At 39.4% G+C, this 19,343-nt stretch overlaps 2 protein-coding genes across 4 annotated transcripts in view; one reads left to right on the plus strand and one right to left on the minus strand.

Annotated features, from left to right (window-relative positions):
• The first annotated feature begins 15,429 nt into the window (after positions 1–15,429).
• Positions 15,430–16,061, plus strand: LOC106081152 (cuticle protein 7). Its single transcript, XM_013242934.2, has 2 exons — positions 15,430–15,516; positions 15,585–16,061. Exons 1-2 carry the CDS (start codon positions 15,505–15,507, stop codon positions 15,921–15,923), a joined length of 351 nt encoding a protein of 116 aa, XP_013098388.1. The 5' UTR covers positions 15,430–15,504; the 3' UTR covers positions 15,924–16,061.
• Positions 16,007–19,343, minus strand: part of LOC106081149 (uncharacterized) — a 76,332-nt gene continuing 72,995 nt past the window's right edge. For all 3 annotated transcript variants that reach the window (XM_013242927.2, XM_013242926.2, XM_013242929.2), the window contains one exon: positions 16,007–16,514. In XM_013242927.2, coding sequence (XP_013098381.2) covers positions 16,388–16,514 — 127 coding nt within the window. In that variant the 3' untranslated portion in view covers positions 16,007–16,387. The remainder of the gene's footprint in view (positions 16,515–19,343) is intronic.

Genomic DNA, 19,343 nt, shown 5'->3' on the forward strand with positions numbered 1-19,343 from the left:
TTGTTTCGATTTCATTATAACCCAAAACTGTCATTTGATTTGTGGATCCCTCAGAGGTATTCATATTGAACCGCTTCGGCTAGAATTTGGTAAGTGAGTTACTTTTACGTCTTCGAATAGCCGTATTTAAATCAACCCGAAAAAGTCCACAGATAAATGTAGCACAAATTTTACGCTTTTTTTCGCAATTAATACGATTTAGATCGGTTGGGATTGTAAATGGGCAATATCGGTCCACGTTTTGATATAGCTGCCATATAAACCGATCTGGGATCTTGACTTCTTGAGCCGCTAGAGGACACAATTCTTATCCGATTTGGCTGAAATTTTGCATGACATGTTTTGTTTTAACTTTCAACAACTGTGCTAAGAATAGTTTAAATCGGTCCACAACCTGATATAGCTGCCATATAAACCTATCTGGGGTCTTGACTTCTTGAGCCACTAGAGGACGCAATTATTCTCAGATTTGGCTGAAATTTTGCATGACATGTTTTGTTTTAACTTTCAACAACTGTCAAATCGATCCACAACCTGATATAGCTGCCATATAAACCGATCTGGGATCTTGACTTCTTGAGCCTCTTAAGGGCGCAAGTATTATCCGAATTGGCTCAAATTTTGTACAACGGCTTCTCTCATGACCTTTGACATACGTGTCGAATATAGCATGAATCGGTTTATAGCCTAATACAGCTCCCCTATAAACCGATCTCCCTATTTTATTGTACTTCTTCAGCTCCTAAAGTGCGTAATTTTTAATAGATTTGGCTGAAATTTTACACAATGACTTCTACTATGGTCTCCAATATTCAGTTGAACTATGGTCCGAAATGAACCATAACTTGATATTGTTCCAATAACATAGCAATTCTTTTCTTTTATCCTTTGTTTGCCTAAAAAGAGATACCGTTGCTAGAGCTCGACAAATTCGATCCATGGTGAAGGGTATATAATATTCGGCCCGGTCGAACTTAGGACGCTTTTACTTGTTTATTTTTTGTTGGTAAAGAGAAAATATTGAAGATGCGTTTAAAGTGAAATTGGAACAAGATCTGTGAACTCATATGTACTTCAAAATATGCAATTTTTTATTAAAAAATTGAGAGACCCTCGAGCTCAAAAATTCCAAAGCTCAGATCCGCCAATTGGGCACATGTTTTTTTAAACCATATGTACCCCAAACCCATGCGCTGTGCGTCGTAGGATAAGACCCAACCAAGATCATTTTCTCTTCCGAATTTCTACATCGACTGGGGTACTGTTTGTTCATAAATTAAGTTAGGTTCAAGTGGCAGTCTACCATCAGACTCACTTAGACGTTTTCGTCCATTGTGACACCACAGGAATAGAAGCAGGAAGAAGCTTTCTAGTTCCTACCGTTGAACCATCCAGATCGCTTTGAAAAACCCAATAACTTGCGAAAGTTCACATCCGCTATATCAGACCTTCAGGTTCTCAAAGAAATGAGAACCTAAAGTGGAACTCCTTCTAACTGACTGTTGCGGACACACACACAGAAGGTGTTCTATAGTCTCTTCTTCTTCGATGTCCTCACAGCTTTTGCAAAAGTCGATGCAGGAAACCGTCAGTCTGTCAGCATGTTTTCCGATTAGACAGTGAAATGTCATGACGAACACAATGACTGAGACGACTGCTCAAGCCAATGAAAGCAAAGCAGTAGACCTCTTCAAGTCTAGATAAGGCCACATAGTTTTGGAATTCTCACAGCCCCCTCTTTGTGACCAAAAATCATTCGTTGTATTTCGTGCCTGTTCCTGAAAACTTAGCTTACATGTCGCTAGAGGCATACCCACAGATTCCAGTGTCCCTGGAATGTGTAGGGTAGTTCCTAGTCTCGCATGCACATCTGCTTTAGAATTCCCTGGGATATCTCTGTGGCTCGGCACCTAGAACAGGTAAATTTTGAAAGCTCGTTGAGAGCTCCGCCACGGTCGAGGGCGGTTTTTGTGTTCAGAAATTCGTTCTCCAGGGATTTAATGGCTGCCTGGCTGAATCGGTTCTATCAGGAATAATGGTACTGTAAGTATAATCAAAAAGCGGCTCAGGTAGGGTGTAATCCACACTGCCTGGAATATCGGATATTGTATCAAGGATAACACAGTGTCCGTAGCCCCCTTTTTCTTCCAGAGACAATAATATATTGTTAATTGTTATATTCCGAAAAAGAGGAGACAGTACACCTCCTTGAGGTGTTCCTCTGCTGACCCATCTTTTTTAGTAAGTAAGTTATTGGGTTGCCCAAAAAATAATTGCGGATTTTTTAAAAGAAAGTAAATGCATTTTTAATAAAGCTTAGAATGAACTTTAATCAAATATACTTTTTTTACACTTTTTTTCTAAAGCAAGCTAAAAGTAACAGCTGATAACTGACAAAAGAAAGAATGCAATTACAGAGTCACAAGCTGTGAAAAAATTTGTCAACGCCGACTATATGAAAAATCCGCAATTACTTTTTGGGCAACCAATAGTAATAATCTTTCTAATGGCAGAGTTGATGCCTAGAAACTCCAAATCCTTCATGATTCAAGTATTTTTGAAAGCACCTTCAATGTCAAGAAATGCTACCATTGTATATTCCTTGACAGCGTGACAACTCTCTATATAGCCGACTAGATCGTGAAGGGCTGTTTCAGTGGATTTGCCTTTACTATTTGCATGCTGTTGCCGCGACAGGCGATCTCTGTTTGTTCTTATTTGCAATTCTTCAATTGAAATACGGGTTTACCAGAAGCGGCATCGGTTTATAAAAACAAGCTCCATGTTTTACAGCAATATAATAAAATATATTTCACACTACTGTTGAAGATTCCGACTTTTGTGAGATGTCACTGTATCTCCAAACTTTATTGAGTTTAAGACTGAAACTTCGACATTCCTATACAGCTCCCTAATTAGCGTCACGATTTTTTCGGAGATGCCTATATTCAACAGCGTGCTCCACCTATCATGATTGATACAGTTTCTTCTTCCATTCTGAAGGAAAACTTTTGCATCCCAGGCCTCTCTGATTATTGGGGTGATTGATTGATAAATGGGATGTACTCCAAACCGTTACTATTCGGCAGGTATGTCAGGACCGGCTGATTTGCCGTTTTTGAGTAAGACCAAAACGGCCGCAATTTCTTCGCAGGTTGGTGGGCTGTAGATATATCCCTGCATGGGTTTCGGCGCACTGGGGGAATAAGAGGGTCGGAGCTTTCGTCATCTGTTGTTGGCATTTCGGAGCTGAAAAATCAGCGCCATCGCTCTAATTACTGTTCGGGCGGTGTTAATTCCGATAAGTCCATGTATATATGCAAATTCGCCGTAGAATTCTTAGACAACTGAACCATATCCGTCCGTCTGCCCGATGAAACTAGGCTACAATCTTTAAAAATTAAGATACTGATTTTATTTGTTTTGCTAAAATTTGGTACAATGGGATTCTTGTTTGAACCGTTGAGTGGAGCGGACGTATTGTTATTTCACTCCGCAAAAATTTTCAGTAACTCAAAATAGGTCATTATTTTTGGAAGAAAAATTTTAGTCACTCAAGGATAGCTGCGATAGAGGTATCTGTTGATGATCTGTGTCTGTTTCCAGTGGAGCGGCAGATCTAGAGCCCGGAGAGTCTGCTCCAGGCTTCATTAGCCGACAGACGACTGGTCTAAAGGACAAGGCCGAACCTATTCCTTCGTCTCATGCCTATAATTTGCCTAGGCCATCGGGCTTCCCCGGCAAACCAACACGCTCTTTAAGAGGTTGGAATAATAGAAGACGCATCGCTCTCAGGTTTATTGAGAGGCTTGGTGCGAATGATCCTAAGACTCTCACTGATAGGGAGAGAGATTCCCTAAATTGGGCTCGGGAATTCGCTGCACAGGCTACCCAAAAGACTACACGTCTAGATTCGGAAACTGCACCGCAGTCAACCAAAAGGATGCAGTCACCTGAAAAGAACTAGGGCGAACAACATTAAGATAGAAGAACCTTTGCTAATGTCACTAGGGACAGTTTGGTGATGGCAGTTGTCAACAAGGGAGAAGAACAGGGCTGCATACCTAGGAATAATTGGAGTGGGATGTACTGTCATCAGTATACTCCGATGTCCTTGCGGAATTTCCTGGGTCTCCTCCAGTTTGTAACGATGCAGGCTGGTACGAGGCCGATACAAACTAATTGCCTTCGGCGATCAATGCTCAATTGAAATGTATCGTTGTGCTCTAAAAAAGATAGATGAGATCTGGCAACTCTAGATTTAGTCAAGAAGGAAGATATTCCTTCGCGACCAATGGCGCATGCTTGGATAACAAGGATTCCCTCAAATCCTGAAGCAATACTTGGAAGACTAAAGGAATGTAATCCCAATCTTTCAACCACCGACTGGAAGATTGGCAGATTGGATGAGGCAGATGGTGACCGGAGACATGCAATATTCATACTAAACTCTGGCTGTCTGACTCTGGCTGGATGCCTATGGAACCTCATCATGACAAGTTCTAACGAATCTTATAAGAATGAACTCCTGGTGGAGTCCGAAGACGAGGCTAACACAACAGTGGTGGAAGTTCTGAATCCTGACTATTGTCCGGTTTCTACAGATAAATATCCACCATATCCGCTTCGGCGGCACTTAAGGTCCTCCTGATGGCAGGGGGATTTGACGTGGTTCTTATCCAGGAACCATGGGTGTGTGAAGGAATGGTTCGTGTACTAAGAATTCCGGGATTTAAACTACGGGGAATGGGAGACACAGAGCCTGTATTCTTACAAGGGTAGTCTAAATGTTTTTCTTTTTCCATTCCATTCCAAATAAACAAGTCGGCTTCCCTATATATGGCACACGATTCAAAGATGCCACCTTCAAACCTTAAGTCGCTGGTTGAAGCTGCTTCTGTTGGAAAGAAAAGACTCATTGTAGGAAATGATGCTAATGCACATCACAAGAAATGGGGAAGTTCGGATGTCAACGAAAGGGGTGAGCTGCTTATTGAATATGTTATAAGTTGCAATCTGGCAATTTGTATTAAAGGATATAAACAGACCTTTATTACCAAGAACAGGCAGGAGGTACTAGATATTACCTTCGTTTCGGAAGATATAAGTGGAAGAATATGTGACTGAGAAGTGTTAGATGACCACAGCTTCTCTGCTCATTATTACATTAGTTTTAGCCTTGGAGAAAATACTGAAGTAGTGGTCCCTCGGCTTAACAGAAGAAAGGCGGACTGGGATAAATTTCGGCACAAATTCTGCACCACTAACCCTTTTAGACTAGAAAAGGAAGTGGAAACTACGGAGGATATAGACATAGTGGTCAAGCGGATCACGAAGGCCCGGAATGACTCGCTTGCAGCATGTCCTAGAGTACCACACGATTGGGACATCTTTGATGTTGAGCTAAGAAAATATAAGGGCGAGCTTAGAAAGGCTCAGAACAAATCATGGGTAGAAGTCTGCAGCTCCGTGGAGGATACATCTGAGGCATCTAGGCTAAGGAAGATTCTGTCCTCGAGACCTATTACGGTTCAGAAGTCAGAGAATGTATGAATATGTCTAGTGAGGAATAACTAGGACTACTCGTTGATACACATTTCCCGGGAAATTCTCCAACGGACAACGTGGCGCCAGAAGAGGTTGTCACTGATATGCATTCGTCGGCCATTAGGAAAATTGTGTCTGAGCCGAAAATCTTTTGGGCGATAAGAAGGTTCGACTGCTTCAAGTCGCCAGGCTCTGATGATGTATCACTGGTTGAATTACAAGCTGTGTCTGATAGGATGATTCCCTGGCTTAGGGAGATATACTCTGCTTGTATCAGAATATCATGTATATCTGTGGGATGGAGGGACACGAAGGTCCCTACCACACGTAGGCGAAAGATTTTCGTTCTTTTAGTCTTTCATCCTTTATACTGAAGACTTTTGAGAGGTTGTTAGAAACATATCTTAGGGCAAAGATCCCTGGAGATCGACTGTCGCGGCAACAACATGTATATAGTAAAGGCAAATCCAATGAAACAGCCCTTCCCGAACTAGTAGGCTACATAGAGGGTTCTCTCGCTGTCAAGGAATATGCAATGAAATGTAGCATTTCTTGACATTGAAGGCGCTTTCAATAATGTAAAACCGACGCCAATCATGAAGGAGTTGGAGTTTCTAGGCATCAATTCTACCGTAAGAAAGTTTATTAATAACTTAGAAAGATGAGTTACGGCAGGCTTGGGATCTGTGGATCTAAAAAGATGGGTCAGCAGAGGAACACCTCAAGGAGGTGTACTGTCTCCTCTTTTTTGGAATATAACAATTAACAATATATTATTGTCTCTGGAAGAAAAAGGCGTAAAAGTGGTGGCGTATGCTGATGACGTGGCAATTGCGGTTAGGGGAAATTTTCCCAGCACTCTAAGAGATATACTTCAGGAAGCTTTACGTGCAATATCAAAGTGGGCTACCAAAAGTGGTCTGGGTATAAATCCGTGCAAGACAGAAGTAGTTCTTTTCAGCAGGAGATACAAGTTGCCTACAGTGGAACCTGTCTCCTTGGGTGGAGAGAATGTTCCATTTACAGAAAGCGCAAAATACCTGGGTGTTTTTCTGGACAGGAAATTGAACTTCAAATTCAACATTTTGGAAAGGGCAAGAAAGGCCACTCTTGCCCTATACACCTGCAAGAGAGCCATTGGCAAAAGTAGGGGATTTAGACCGCGTGTTATGCATTGGGTATATACTGCAGTTGTCAGACCTATTATTCTATATGGTGTAGTGATCTGGTGGACGGCGCTTTCAAGGTCCACCTACTGTTCAATACTTAACCGGATCCAAAGTATGACTTGTTTGTGCACCACAGCCGCTCTGAGGACGACACCATCTGATGCACTGAATTTAATGCTACATTTTATACCTCCGGTCATTGTGGCTACCCAAATTGCAGCGACCACTGCCGTGAGGTTAAGGGAGCATTTTCATGGCCATGTGGTAACGGACACTGTTATCCTTGATACAATATCCGATGTTCCAGGCAGTGTGGATTACACCCTAACTGAGCCGTTTTTTTGATAAAAATTACTGTACCACTATTCATGATAGAACCGATTGGAACTACAATATCTTTGGAAACAGAAGTTACATAGACTTCTATGCTGATGGTTCCAAACTAAACGATCAGGTGGGCTTGTGGTGTACTCTAAAGATCTAGAACTGGTCATATCGAAAAGGTCTCCCTACCACTGCAGTGTGTATCAATCGGAGATCCTACAATTAAGGAAATGGTGGAATGGCTAAGATATAAAGTCATTACGACGATTGGCATAAATATCTTCTCAGACAGCCAAGCAGCCATTAAATCCTTGGGGAACGTATTTTTGAACACAGAAACCGCCCTCGGCTCTCGCAGATCTCTCAACGAGATGACTGAAAAGTTCAAAATTCATCTGTTCTAGTTGCCGGGCCACAGAGATATCCCAGGGAACTCTAAACGCAGACGAGCTTGCAAGACTAGGAACTACCCTACACATTCCAGGGAAACTGGAATATGTGGGTATGCCTCTAGCGACATGTAGGCTAAGTTTTCAGGACCAGGCCCGAAGGGTAACGAATGATAGATGGTCACAAAGAGGGGGCCGTGAGCATTCCAAAACTATGTGGCCTCATCTAGACATGAACAGGTCTACTGCTTTGCTGTCATGGGCTAGAACAGACGTCTCAGTCATTGTGTCCGTCATGACAGGCCACATGCTAACAGACTGAAGGTTGCCTGCAAAGACTTTTGCAGAAGCTGTGGGGACATCGAGGAAGAAGAGTCTATAGAACACCTTCTGTGTGTGTGTCCCGCACTAGCAATTTCTTTGAGATCCTGTCTGATTTAGCGGATGTGAACATTCGCAAGTTATTGGGCTTTTTAAAGCGATTTGGATGTTTCAAAGGTAGGAACTAAATAGAAGGCATCTTCCTTCTTCTGTTTCTGTGATATCACAATGGACGAAAATGTCTAAGTGAGTCTGATGGCAGACTGCCACTTAAGCGGAACCATGCTCGTTTTTCACCATTGAAAACCCTTGTTTTTCGGCATTACTTTTTTGAAACACTAAAATTACAATTTTTTTAGATTTTACCATATGTAATGAGGGATTGTCCTACTATGAAAGTTTTTTTCTTTAAAATCTATTATCTAAAAAAAGTAATCTGCGAAAAATATCGCGAAAAACGAATATAGTACCAGCCTTAACTTAATATTAGTAAAAGCGTTCTAAGTAAGGGCGGGCCGAATCTTGGTAATCCACCACTATGGATTCTGCTAAAAATGTATACAAAATAAATTTAGTTGAATGGCATAATTTTATTCTACATACCAAACTACTGTCAAATCAGCAAAAATTAAAGCTTCTAGGAACCGAACAAGTATGATCGAGAGACTCCTTTACATGGGAGCTATACCAAGTTATAGACTAATTTGGACTGTACTAGGCAAAGTTATTGGAAGTCATAACAGAACACTACATGCAAAATTTCAGCCAAATTGGACACAAATTGCGGTTTATAAGGGCTCAAGAAGTCAAATTGGGAAATCGGTTTATATGGGAGCTATATCAGGTTATAGATTTTTTTGGATCGTACTTGTCACAGTTGTTGGAAGTCATAACTGAACACTACATGTTCAACTTCAGTCAAATCGGACAAAAATTCCAGGAAGCCAGGAAGAAGTCAAAACGGGAGATCGGTTTATATGGGAGCTACATCTAAATCTGAACCGATATGGCCCATTTGCAATCCCCAACGACCTACATCAATATTAAGTATATGTGCAAAATTCCAAGCTTCTAGCTTTACGCGTTCGACTGCTATTGTTTTTGGACAGACGGACGGACGGACATGGCTAGATCGATTCAGAGCGTCGAAGAGCAAATGGCGTTACTGCAAGTAACATCTTCATCTCTGGAGTCTGATGATAACGATATTTAAGAAATACTTCAGGAATGAGAGATGGATTTGTGCTAACGCAGATAGGGTACCGTAGCTCTGACGTTAGGTTATCCGCCTTTGACGCTGAAAGCCTTGGTTCAAATCCCGACGAGAACATCGAATTAAACTTCACTGGTGGTTATCCGCTCCTGAGGTATTTACCATAGGTAATCAGGTGTGGGAACTGATCTACTAAAGTTGTGTCGCTCTGCAGCAAGCCATTCGAAATCAGCAATAAAACGGATTTCCCTCCCGTAGGGCTTAAACTTATATTGGACAGCACTCACTGATATGAGAGAAGTATCGACTCTGTTCCTTAATGGAATTTTACGGGCACATTTGCAATTTCAATCTTAGAATTAAAACTTTCCTTCTTCTAGTTTTGGTATACATATAATAAAAAAGTACCAAATGACTCGCGGGTGTAACGTAGTACTTTCGATGTTTAAAGAGTATCATAAAAAGTACCAAAATATTAATATTATCATCCATGTATTACACCCCCACAACACCCTCACCTAAATAATAATACTCTTTCTTTCGTACCATTTGTTTCTCTTACTCTCACCTATGACTTTGTTGCCACACCCATAACGACCCAGGGGGAAAAGGTTATCAATGGGGTATGAGAAGGTAATCGACAGCCTCTATAGCTTTTGATTGCAGAATACGTTATTCTAAACACGGGAGATGTTTTAGGAAAAGAATAAATTATTTTTATATGTTCGAAGGAAGCATTATATAATTCGTTTAATAGAATACATTGTTTAACAATGTATTTGGAAAGAATTTTATAACTAAAATCTAATTATTTATTAAGAAATTATTCGGGAGATCGGTTTTTATGGCAATTATACCCAAATATGGTTCGATTAAGAATGTATTTGGCGTTGATGTGGGGGCTGTGGTATAGGTCACTGCTTAAAATTTCAGCATGCTATGATTTAGATGAAATAAGAACTTTTTAATAACTATGTATTTTACTAAGAATCGTCTCTCTTTCTACACCAGGGATGATAATCTTGATATGGTACCACCTTGAGCAATTTGATACCTTTTTTTTTTGAAAGTTAAGTCATTAAAAATTAAAAAAGAAAAACAATATCGAGATTTCTGGGTTTTAAAACAAACTTTTAGCACTTGGCCCCTAATGGGGTCCTGGGGCCTTTGCCCCAGAACCGACTTCAGATTCGTGTTCTTTGGATCAGCGTGGATTCCTATACCTTAGTAAAAATGGTTGTTGTTGTAGCAGTGTGTTGTACACTGAGGCAGCAGCCCTTGTCGACGAAGGACTTAGTCGGGTCAATCCGGTACGTACAACCGGCTGCACTGGGTTTCATTGTTTTTGTCCAATATAAGTGGTACTTTTTTGCAGTAAAAAGTACCATTTCGACTCGTATTTTGTACCATTTTAATAACCACATATATCATCCCTGTTCTACACAATACAAGGTAAAATAAAGCATGTATGTTTTTTTGACGCGACAAGACGGCAACAACAGATAACGCAGTTCCAAAATGAAGAAGTAACGTCACTCACAAAAACATAACATGCCAACTACATTTGATATGGTATTACACTCGCTAATCAATGTGCAATTTTTGTCTAATGAAACTACCCTCTATATTCTTTGAGATATCTTATAAAATGTCAATCCTATAACAAATTATATTATGTATTCGAAATGTAATACATTCGCACTTTTCCCACTGGGGAATGCTTTAGAAAAAACCAACAACAATTTGCGGTATTTATGCTTCTTCTTTTATTCGTCATTATGCTTCTTTTTCTATTCATTATTTGCTTCTTCTTCTTTTATTCAAAACTAATTCCTCACTTTCATGGCTTTTCTTTAAGGAAAATTAATTTGAATGTACGTTCGTCACTTCTCTGGAAAAATATCATTCGATTTATGTCAATTTCATTAATATTCATTCTGCCATTTGATCGTAATATGCTCCAAATCTCATTTATAAAACTTTTGGCCGTTTAATCTATTATATAAAAATGAAATTGTTGCGCTTTGTTTGTTTGTTTCCGTATAGACCTCAATTTTCATCTCGGAGATGGGTGCACCGATTAATTTTGTATGCCACTTTATGGTGCTCCAAAAACACGAAATTGGTATAAAATTATGAAATCAAATAACATAGGGGACGCCCCATCCCAAAACCCACCCAAACGGGCATGTTTGTCGATTGGGCCAATATGGGTATCAAATGAAAGACATTACATTAACAAGAAGTGTTAAAATCTGACATAAAAATTACTCCTTGGTGTCTGAGGCGCCACCCACACCCCAAAATCCCTCAACAGGACATATTTACCGATTGGTACAATATGGATATAAAATGAAAGTTGTTTCGAAGTTAAGTACACATCTGTTATAAGTATTTGGTCTAAGGTGTCTAATCCCAAAAACTCCCAAAACAGGCATGAATGTCCAACGTCACAAAATGGGTTCGAATCTAATGTTGATATAAGGATTCAATTATCTGGGTCACGTCCTGCCGTTCAATTCTATTGTCTTTTTGGTCTTAGCGTCGGGGGGCCGACCCTAAAACAACACCAAACTGTCACGACGGGCGACCGAGAATATATTGTCAGAGGGCAAAATAAATATAATATATGAAGGCCGATCAGAATAAAATAGGACAGCAATAAAAGGTATTTGGTAGTAGAGCACACTTTTTGACCTCAAATTGGGATAGACACAGGAGGAACTGCGGATCTTTAAAACTGTAGTACCCCAAATGGTAGCTTTGAAAAAAAAAAATATTTAGTGTGGTTCTGAACGAGACCCGTAGCCCTAAATGTCTTGATCGACTCTTTAAAATGCTCAAAGAAAGACCAATTTTCGAAAGGCATTTTCGGCTCGCCGGGTCAGCTACAATAGACATTCGTAAGTAGGTACGAATCTGATATTAATATAGGGATCCAAGTATCTGCGTCATGGCCAACCCTTCAACAGGACATGCAGATCGCTACAATAACGGATTGAAATAAAAGGTATTTCACAGTAGAGTAATCATTTGTTATTATCAAGTGTCGGGGGGAACGACCCCCACCTAACAATATATACAATACACCAAATTGCCATGTCGACGCACCGGGACTATATTCCCCCAAATGAAAGAACAGGTGTCTGGGGGCCACACACAAAAAAAAGGAAATTAAAACAGAAAACTCATGATGGCCGTTCGGGACAAAGTTCGACACCAATAAAAAGTCTTTGCCCTCAAATTTGGGTTGACACAAGAAGGATCTGCGGATCTTTGAAAATGTTGTATTCCATGTGGTAGCTTTGTAACACGATTTTGAAAGTATATAACCAATACAAAAAAAAAATAGTGTAAACCTAAAAATGGCCCATAGCCCTGAATATCTTAATCGTCACCTTCAAAATGCTCAAAGAAAAATCCATTTTCAAAAGGGCATTTTAGGGTGTAGCAGAGCGCACCGGGTCAGCTAGTAATATACATTATTTTATTTATTCGAAGGCCAGACAACTTTTCAAAACAATTGTGACACAGAGCCATACAACACGTTGAGATACAGTATTTCAATTAAGCTTTTAGAATGCCAGAAGTCGTTAGCAAAAACAGGCTCCATCTTTCAGTTATATTTTAGTTAGAAGTAGTGGTCAACAGGTGTCGTTGGTCAAAATGGACCAAATTTTTTTTTGCGATTTTCCTAAAATTTGATATTTTAAATGTAATTTTGCATCTGTGAGCCGTTAGGTTAGGTAAGGTTGAGAAGAGGGTGCAGATATTAATCTGTCCCATGCCACTATGAACATACACCTAAGCCAGTAATCGGCTTGTGTGCGCTCTAAAAACCATAAAGTAACCTCTTAAAAGAAAATTTTAAGTTAGTAATTCCGTGCTGCTTACAAAATCCTTAATTGTTTTCAATGCCATTCCCCTAAGTTGGTTCATGTCTGATATTGTGTCTCCACCTAAGTACCGGTATCTGTTGGACGCGAAAGCCGGGCAATGATAAAGTAAATGCTCCAACGTATCATTATCTTCCCCGCATGCCCTACACATGCTATCACTCTCCGCTCCGATTTTACATAAGTGAGCTCGTAGCCCTATGTGTCCCGTTATGATACCAATAGCTATGATACCAATAGCTCCTTCTTTTCAGTAATAGCCTCGTCTTCTCACGATCTGGATCCCCCCATAGGATTTTCGCCGTCCTAACGACCGTTTCGCTGTACCACAATGTTGCATGCGCATTCGTCGCCCACTCCCTTAACTCGAACTGCGTCGACCCGAAAGGCTTCGGGTTAACCAAGTTTATTGACGGCAGTCCTCTGGCTTTCACCGCCAAATCGTCTGCCCTTCCATTTCCCCTTACTCCGTTACGGCCCGGCACCCAAACGATGCGGATTTTTCTATCCTTACACTGCAAGACTGTGCGTGACCTTACCGTCCTGGTTGTTATTGCCCTCATGGCAATTTTACTGTCGGTAAAGATATTCAGACTCAACGTCCTCGCGTTAGCACCACACCACTTCACGCATTCCGTGAAGCCGTGATCCGTTAAATAAATATATTTATCGATGAAATCAATCCGCACATGCATTGGGCTAATATATGTGTACTTTTTTATAGATTATGTCAAAGTGATTCAATCCCAATGAATACAATGCCATCTATGCGTTCAAAATTATTCCGAATCGACTTTTTCAAATGCCATATCCTTACGTATTGTATATCCTTGGCTACAAGAATATAATCAACTTGGCAACTTGGACCACCCAGTTCTCCCTTTGTATCCCTCTCCAGTGATCGTGCTGGCGTTGTCATTCAAATAATGGATATACCCCAAAAATGGAGCTGGTGCTATTTGTTAGTGATGCTCGCTGTTAATTCTCTTCAGATTTTCATCATTCAGTCTATAGTTAAAGCCAACAAATTCCCACATTCATCGCCTTATCTGCTGCCACCGTAGTGCATAGGCAAGGATCTTCCTGAATAAATAAGCCTTGTAAGGCTTTACTGCAAAAGGGAAGCTCCCGGTGATATGCCATTTGGACTCGGTTATAACAAGAAGGTTTCTTGTCCTTGAGATGTATCTTTAATAGAATTCTCGTTGCCAAATATTTGCATAAATAACATCATTACCCTTTTGATTCATTTTCAAAATGCAGGAAAAATTTCGTTGATATATTGTAACCTATTCTACAATAGCTCTGTAAATTTGCTGCTCCCCTTCTTACCTTAACCACAAACTGGGATGACATTTCCTTACTTCATGCAAACAATATATCTTACCTATTTTCCACAGTGTCATGATCGGTCAATTAACCTATTTGTGGTGGATTTAGAAACAGCCTACTGCTCCTTTCAGACCAACCTACACAATCTATGAAAATTTCAAAATCGGTTCAGCCGTTTCTGGGTCTATACGGAACGAACTAATTTAGAACCCCACAAACAAACACAAATTCTTTTATAGAAGAAGAATAAAGATAAATAGATAGGTTGTAATTAAATAGTACATTTGATAAATATTCATAGTTCGGCCGAAATAAATTCGTTTTTTATGCTCCCACTAGATATGAGCCTGGACGTACGGCGAGGTATGTAGACAACACGGTAGCAATAAAAAAAACTAAAGTACTGAAAAGTATGAGGAATAATTTCGAGTTGTACTTCAATCTTGTACTTAAATCAAGAAATTTATAGCTGAATCCTAATTTAATAGTAGTGGTGCATCTCAAAGTTACATATATACGAATCAGTAACTAGCTTAATTTTACTTAGTAATCGGCAGCTTCTGTCCATCTTGGCGTCTATATCGCTTTTCAACTTGGTTCAACCAAACAAATACATGCCCCTCAAACAAAGAGCTTCTCAGTGTGTAAAGAATGTACGCCAAAATCGTAATACTTCGTAACCTTAAGCCATGCAATAAAGGATAAGATAACAAGATAGACTAGCATATATGAAAATACTATTTTGCGGCGTTGGGGCGGAACCATCTTGCCAATGTGTCAATGGAAAAACGGGGAAATTGTAGTAGGGCACAATGTGTCATCTTGGGAAACTTGAGAAGCCTGTGCTGCTCCACAAAAGTGAGTCACTAGATAACTGATGCAACTCGTTGAGCACATGAGAGGGCTGCGCCATGTGCACTGTGCCCCGCACATAAGCCAATGATCTGCATAAGATCGTCTCTCACTTCCCACTCAAGTCTAACTCTAAAAGCTGCAGCCATGTATTCATTGCACTTAACATTTTGCTTAGCGAAAACATCTAATGATGAAGTGGAGCAGAAGACATGACGCACTGTGCGATGCAAGTGTAAGATTTATAACCGTAATTCATCGTTCGCTATTGGATATCATTTCCTCTTTGAAGTCAGTTAAAGTTATAAAATTGCATAACAAGATGGGTGAATGAATGCCTTACCGCCTGGGCATGATATAAAAGGCGACGCATTGGGCATCAGATATTATTCTACTTCTTGAATTCGTATCGGCAACAGCAATCACATTAGCTTCCACCTTATCTCCTCCATATCAATAAAATGAAACTCATTGTGAGATGGAGCCATAGCCTTTGGAATTTTTAACAGATTTTTATATAAATCAATGTTTATTCTTTCAGTGCATTTCATTTGTCTTGGCTGTATGCTCTGCTGTCAGTGCCGGTCTAATTGGTCATCCGGCGGTGGAAATTCACGCCGACAGTCCTCCCCACTATGAGTTCCAGTATGCTGTGCACGATGCCCACACCGGAGACATAAAAGATCAGTTTGAACATCGCCGTGGTGAATATGTAACCGGACGATATTCCCTTGTAGAGCCCGATGGTCAGCGTCGCATTGTGGACTATAGCTCTGATCCCCTGCTTGGATTCTCGGCCCATGTGCGTCGAGAATTGGCCGGAATTCACGCCTCTGCACCCGTCGTCGAAGATTGGCCTGCACCTGCTCATCGTCGCTAGATTCGTTGCTGTGGAAGACCCGCCATTGCTATCACAGCATCATCATGATTAGATGTTTACAATACTCTCGACAAAATCAAATCTTTGAACTTTAACAATAAAATCTTTATTTACATTCCACACATACTACACAAATAAGTAATTTTTGTTGCATTTTTTTTTAATCTTTCCTTCATCTCGCTTCCTTCTAACACAACAATTTTTTACAGATCTCTCCCAGGGTTAACTTAATGGTATCACAGCGAAACTTATCCACTAATAATTAAATCTATTTAGAACTATTTTGTAGTCAATATCTGCATCTCCACCAAGATGAGATAGGGATTTTTTCATTACTTCGCCATTTAAGGTGTTTCGCATGTTTCAATGCCGAGTAGCCTTTTCAGGTACGGATATGATGTCCATGAACTTTAGAGCGGTCCAATTGCCGAGATAACACATCTTCTGCAAACGGCAACAAAGTCCTAAATGTTGTTGGTATACTTCATCTTTACATTGTCAGACACCATCCATGCGTTCAACTTTTCGTCTTCGGTTTTATTTGTTTCGTCCCAAGGAAATGATGTATTCGGATCCGTTTGCACTTTGACCCTGTAAAGAAGAGTGAAGTTGTCACATTACAATTTGATTGTAAGAAGAAATAGATGAACGTAATAAGAGAAACAGATCCTACTCTAATTTGAACCGATTTCTACGAAATTTTAAGTGCCACATTCTGTGAAGATGAATCATGTCGGTCGACACAGCTTTATATAATTCTAAATCAATTTCAACAAAACATAACATGAATTCTATGAAACCGTTCAAATTTTCACGAGTAAATGCGAGATTTTAAGGAAGATGTTACAAGTAGTAGAAAGGCAAAAGGACAGTAACGTATACGTCAACGGATAGAAGCAACTAAGGATAAATGTGACCAAATGTCTCGGCCAATCTGAAGTGATGACAGTGGATCTCCTCCTGGCAGTGTAACTGTAGTATAGGCCAGGTTATTAAAAGATCCAAAAAGAATAATGGTAAACGCACTAGTGTCGGGGAAAGCCGACCGTTTAATACCCTACACCTCAGTGGACGTAAGTCCAATATAGTTTAAAATCTATATATACATCTAAGACCAATTATGAGAAACAGAAAACAGATTTGTTGCCCCCAACCATTTTGTTACTGCCAAACCAAACCAATTCCAATTTTTTGGGCAACCCAATTACTTTTTGGGCAACCCAATATTTCCACTGGTTTTGGAGATATTCTACTTTTAGTTTAGTTGTTGCAATTTTGACCGAGATCTGATTTGTATTTTGCAATTCAGGAAGGCATTTGTGGTTAGATTTTAATGATTCGTGACAAAATTAACAACAACTTTGCCGCAACAACGGTCCATATCTGATTATTCAGTTAAAAGTTATACTGTTTGGAAGTTAAAAAGTGTACTTTTTGCATTTTTTGGTAAACAAAAGTACTTTCCTTGATTCGTCTTTATTAAATACCTTATTTTTTATTTTTTATTTTTTTGTGAAGAGGATACATAGTAGATGCTTTTTAAGACAAATTTGAACAATATATGTCAACTTGAACGGGTGCTATATTTTCTTCAAAATTGGTAATTTTTTACTAAAAAATTGGAAAAATTCCTTGCGTATAAAGTTTCCAAAGCCCATATCCAACAATTGGACACATGCTTTTTTTACTCCAACTGTTCTCTAAACCCATGCATAAAATTGTTTGCACCTTCTAATATTTGTAGCCGCCACAGCAAATTGACTCAAAAATGCCGATTTTGAAACCATCTTTACCCGAGAGGGATATTTTGGGGATTTTCGTAAAAAACGGGCAGAATTAATTTTTTATGGACAATTTTATCCGCAAAACTGAAAAATAATTACTAAGATATCTTTATTCGTTTTCTTCTGAGAATTGCTTTCAATTTGAATTTCCGTTGTCACAAAGATTTAATTTTTACTATATTTATGATTTTATTGTACCAAACTTTCTCATCAAAAATCTTAATTTTGTATGTTATCATACTCTTCAACGATGTATATAAATTACGTTATACCATGCGCCAAAATCGCTAGCTAATGTACACACCTCTATGACTTTATTGCCTATCCGGTAGAGTGTAATTGTGTAAAACATTTGAATAAAAGTCGAAAGGTGGGTTTTTCCTCTAATTTATGAATTGCAATATCAAAATATTGACTGATGCGAAATTTCGCCCAAGTATATCCTTCAAATATTCAAATAAGTTCGCCTGCATACTTTAATGCCTTAAATTCACTGAGGTGCCTTATTCTAAAAAAATTAGTTTTTTGACTTTTCTCAAGGTACCCTTACCCTTCACCACAGGTATAGCTGTAATTGTGGGAAACCATATTATATTGTAACATTTGATATCTAAGTTTATTGATTTCACCTACGTACATAACAGGAAATAGGTAATACATTCATGTTTTTTTTTTTATTTATATGCTGTAACAATTTTGCATCATTCATATTTGAAACACCAAACAACTGATATTATAAAATGGCAATTACACTAAAAAATTTAACCTTGTCCAACTTGCTCTGAGAGGCGCTCTAAAGATAAATTCATACAGAAATATTCCCAATGGCTTAATGAGACCTTTCATTGCAATGGTAAACGAGGACGCCCACATAAACAATATGATGACTTAATGGCGCTATCAAAAAAAGTTTTTCATCGATGTCTCCTGCAATGCAATAAAAATTGCAAAAATACTCCCTTCTTCATCACCCAAACGACTAAGAAGAATTGTGAAGAGCATTCCGACCTCAACCTCTAAATCTGCGTTTACAAACGAAGAAGCTTTTGCCCTCATATTTCAACTTTGAAACAAACGAAGGAAAACATTCTATCAGCACCTATATTGGTTTCAAATTACAAAGCGAGTGTTGGTCTCTCTACTCTGCTTGAAAACACTGCAACAAGGATAATGTAGACCGATATCTCGATTTAAAGTTATGGGGCCAAAACTTTAAATGGAGATATCGGTCTACATGGCAGCTAAATCCAAACCTGGACCGATTTGGGCCAATTTGCAAAAAATGTTGAAGAGCCCAACACAAAGCACTGTCCCAAATTTCAGCAAAATCGGATAATAAATGCGCCTTTTATGGGCCCAAAACCTTAAATCGAGAGATCGGTCTATATGGCAGCTATATCCAAATGTGAACAGATCTGGGCCAAATTAAAGAAAAATGTCGAAGGGCCTAACACAACTCACTGTCGCAAATTTCAGCAAAATCGGATAATAAATGTGGCTTTTATGGGCCAAATACCCTAAATCGGAGGATCGGTCTATACGGCAGCTATATCCAAATGTGGACCGACCTCCGCCAAATTGAAGAAGAATGTTGAAGGGCCTTATGCAACTCACTGTCCCAAATTATGGCAAAATC

The sequence above is a fragment of the Stomoxys calcitrans genome, chromosome 3 (assembly GCF_963082655.1).
Source record: "Stomoxys calcitrans chromosome 3, idStoCalc2.1, whole genome shotgun sequence".
Taxonomy (NCBI): domain Eukaryota; kingdom Metazoa; phylum Arthropoda; class Insecta; order Diptera; family Muscidae; genus Stomoxys; species Stomoxys calcitrans.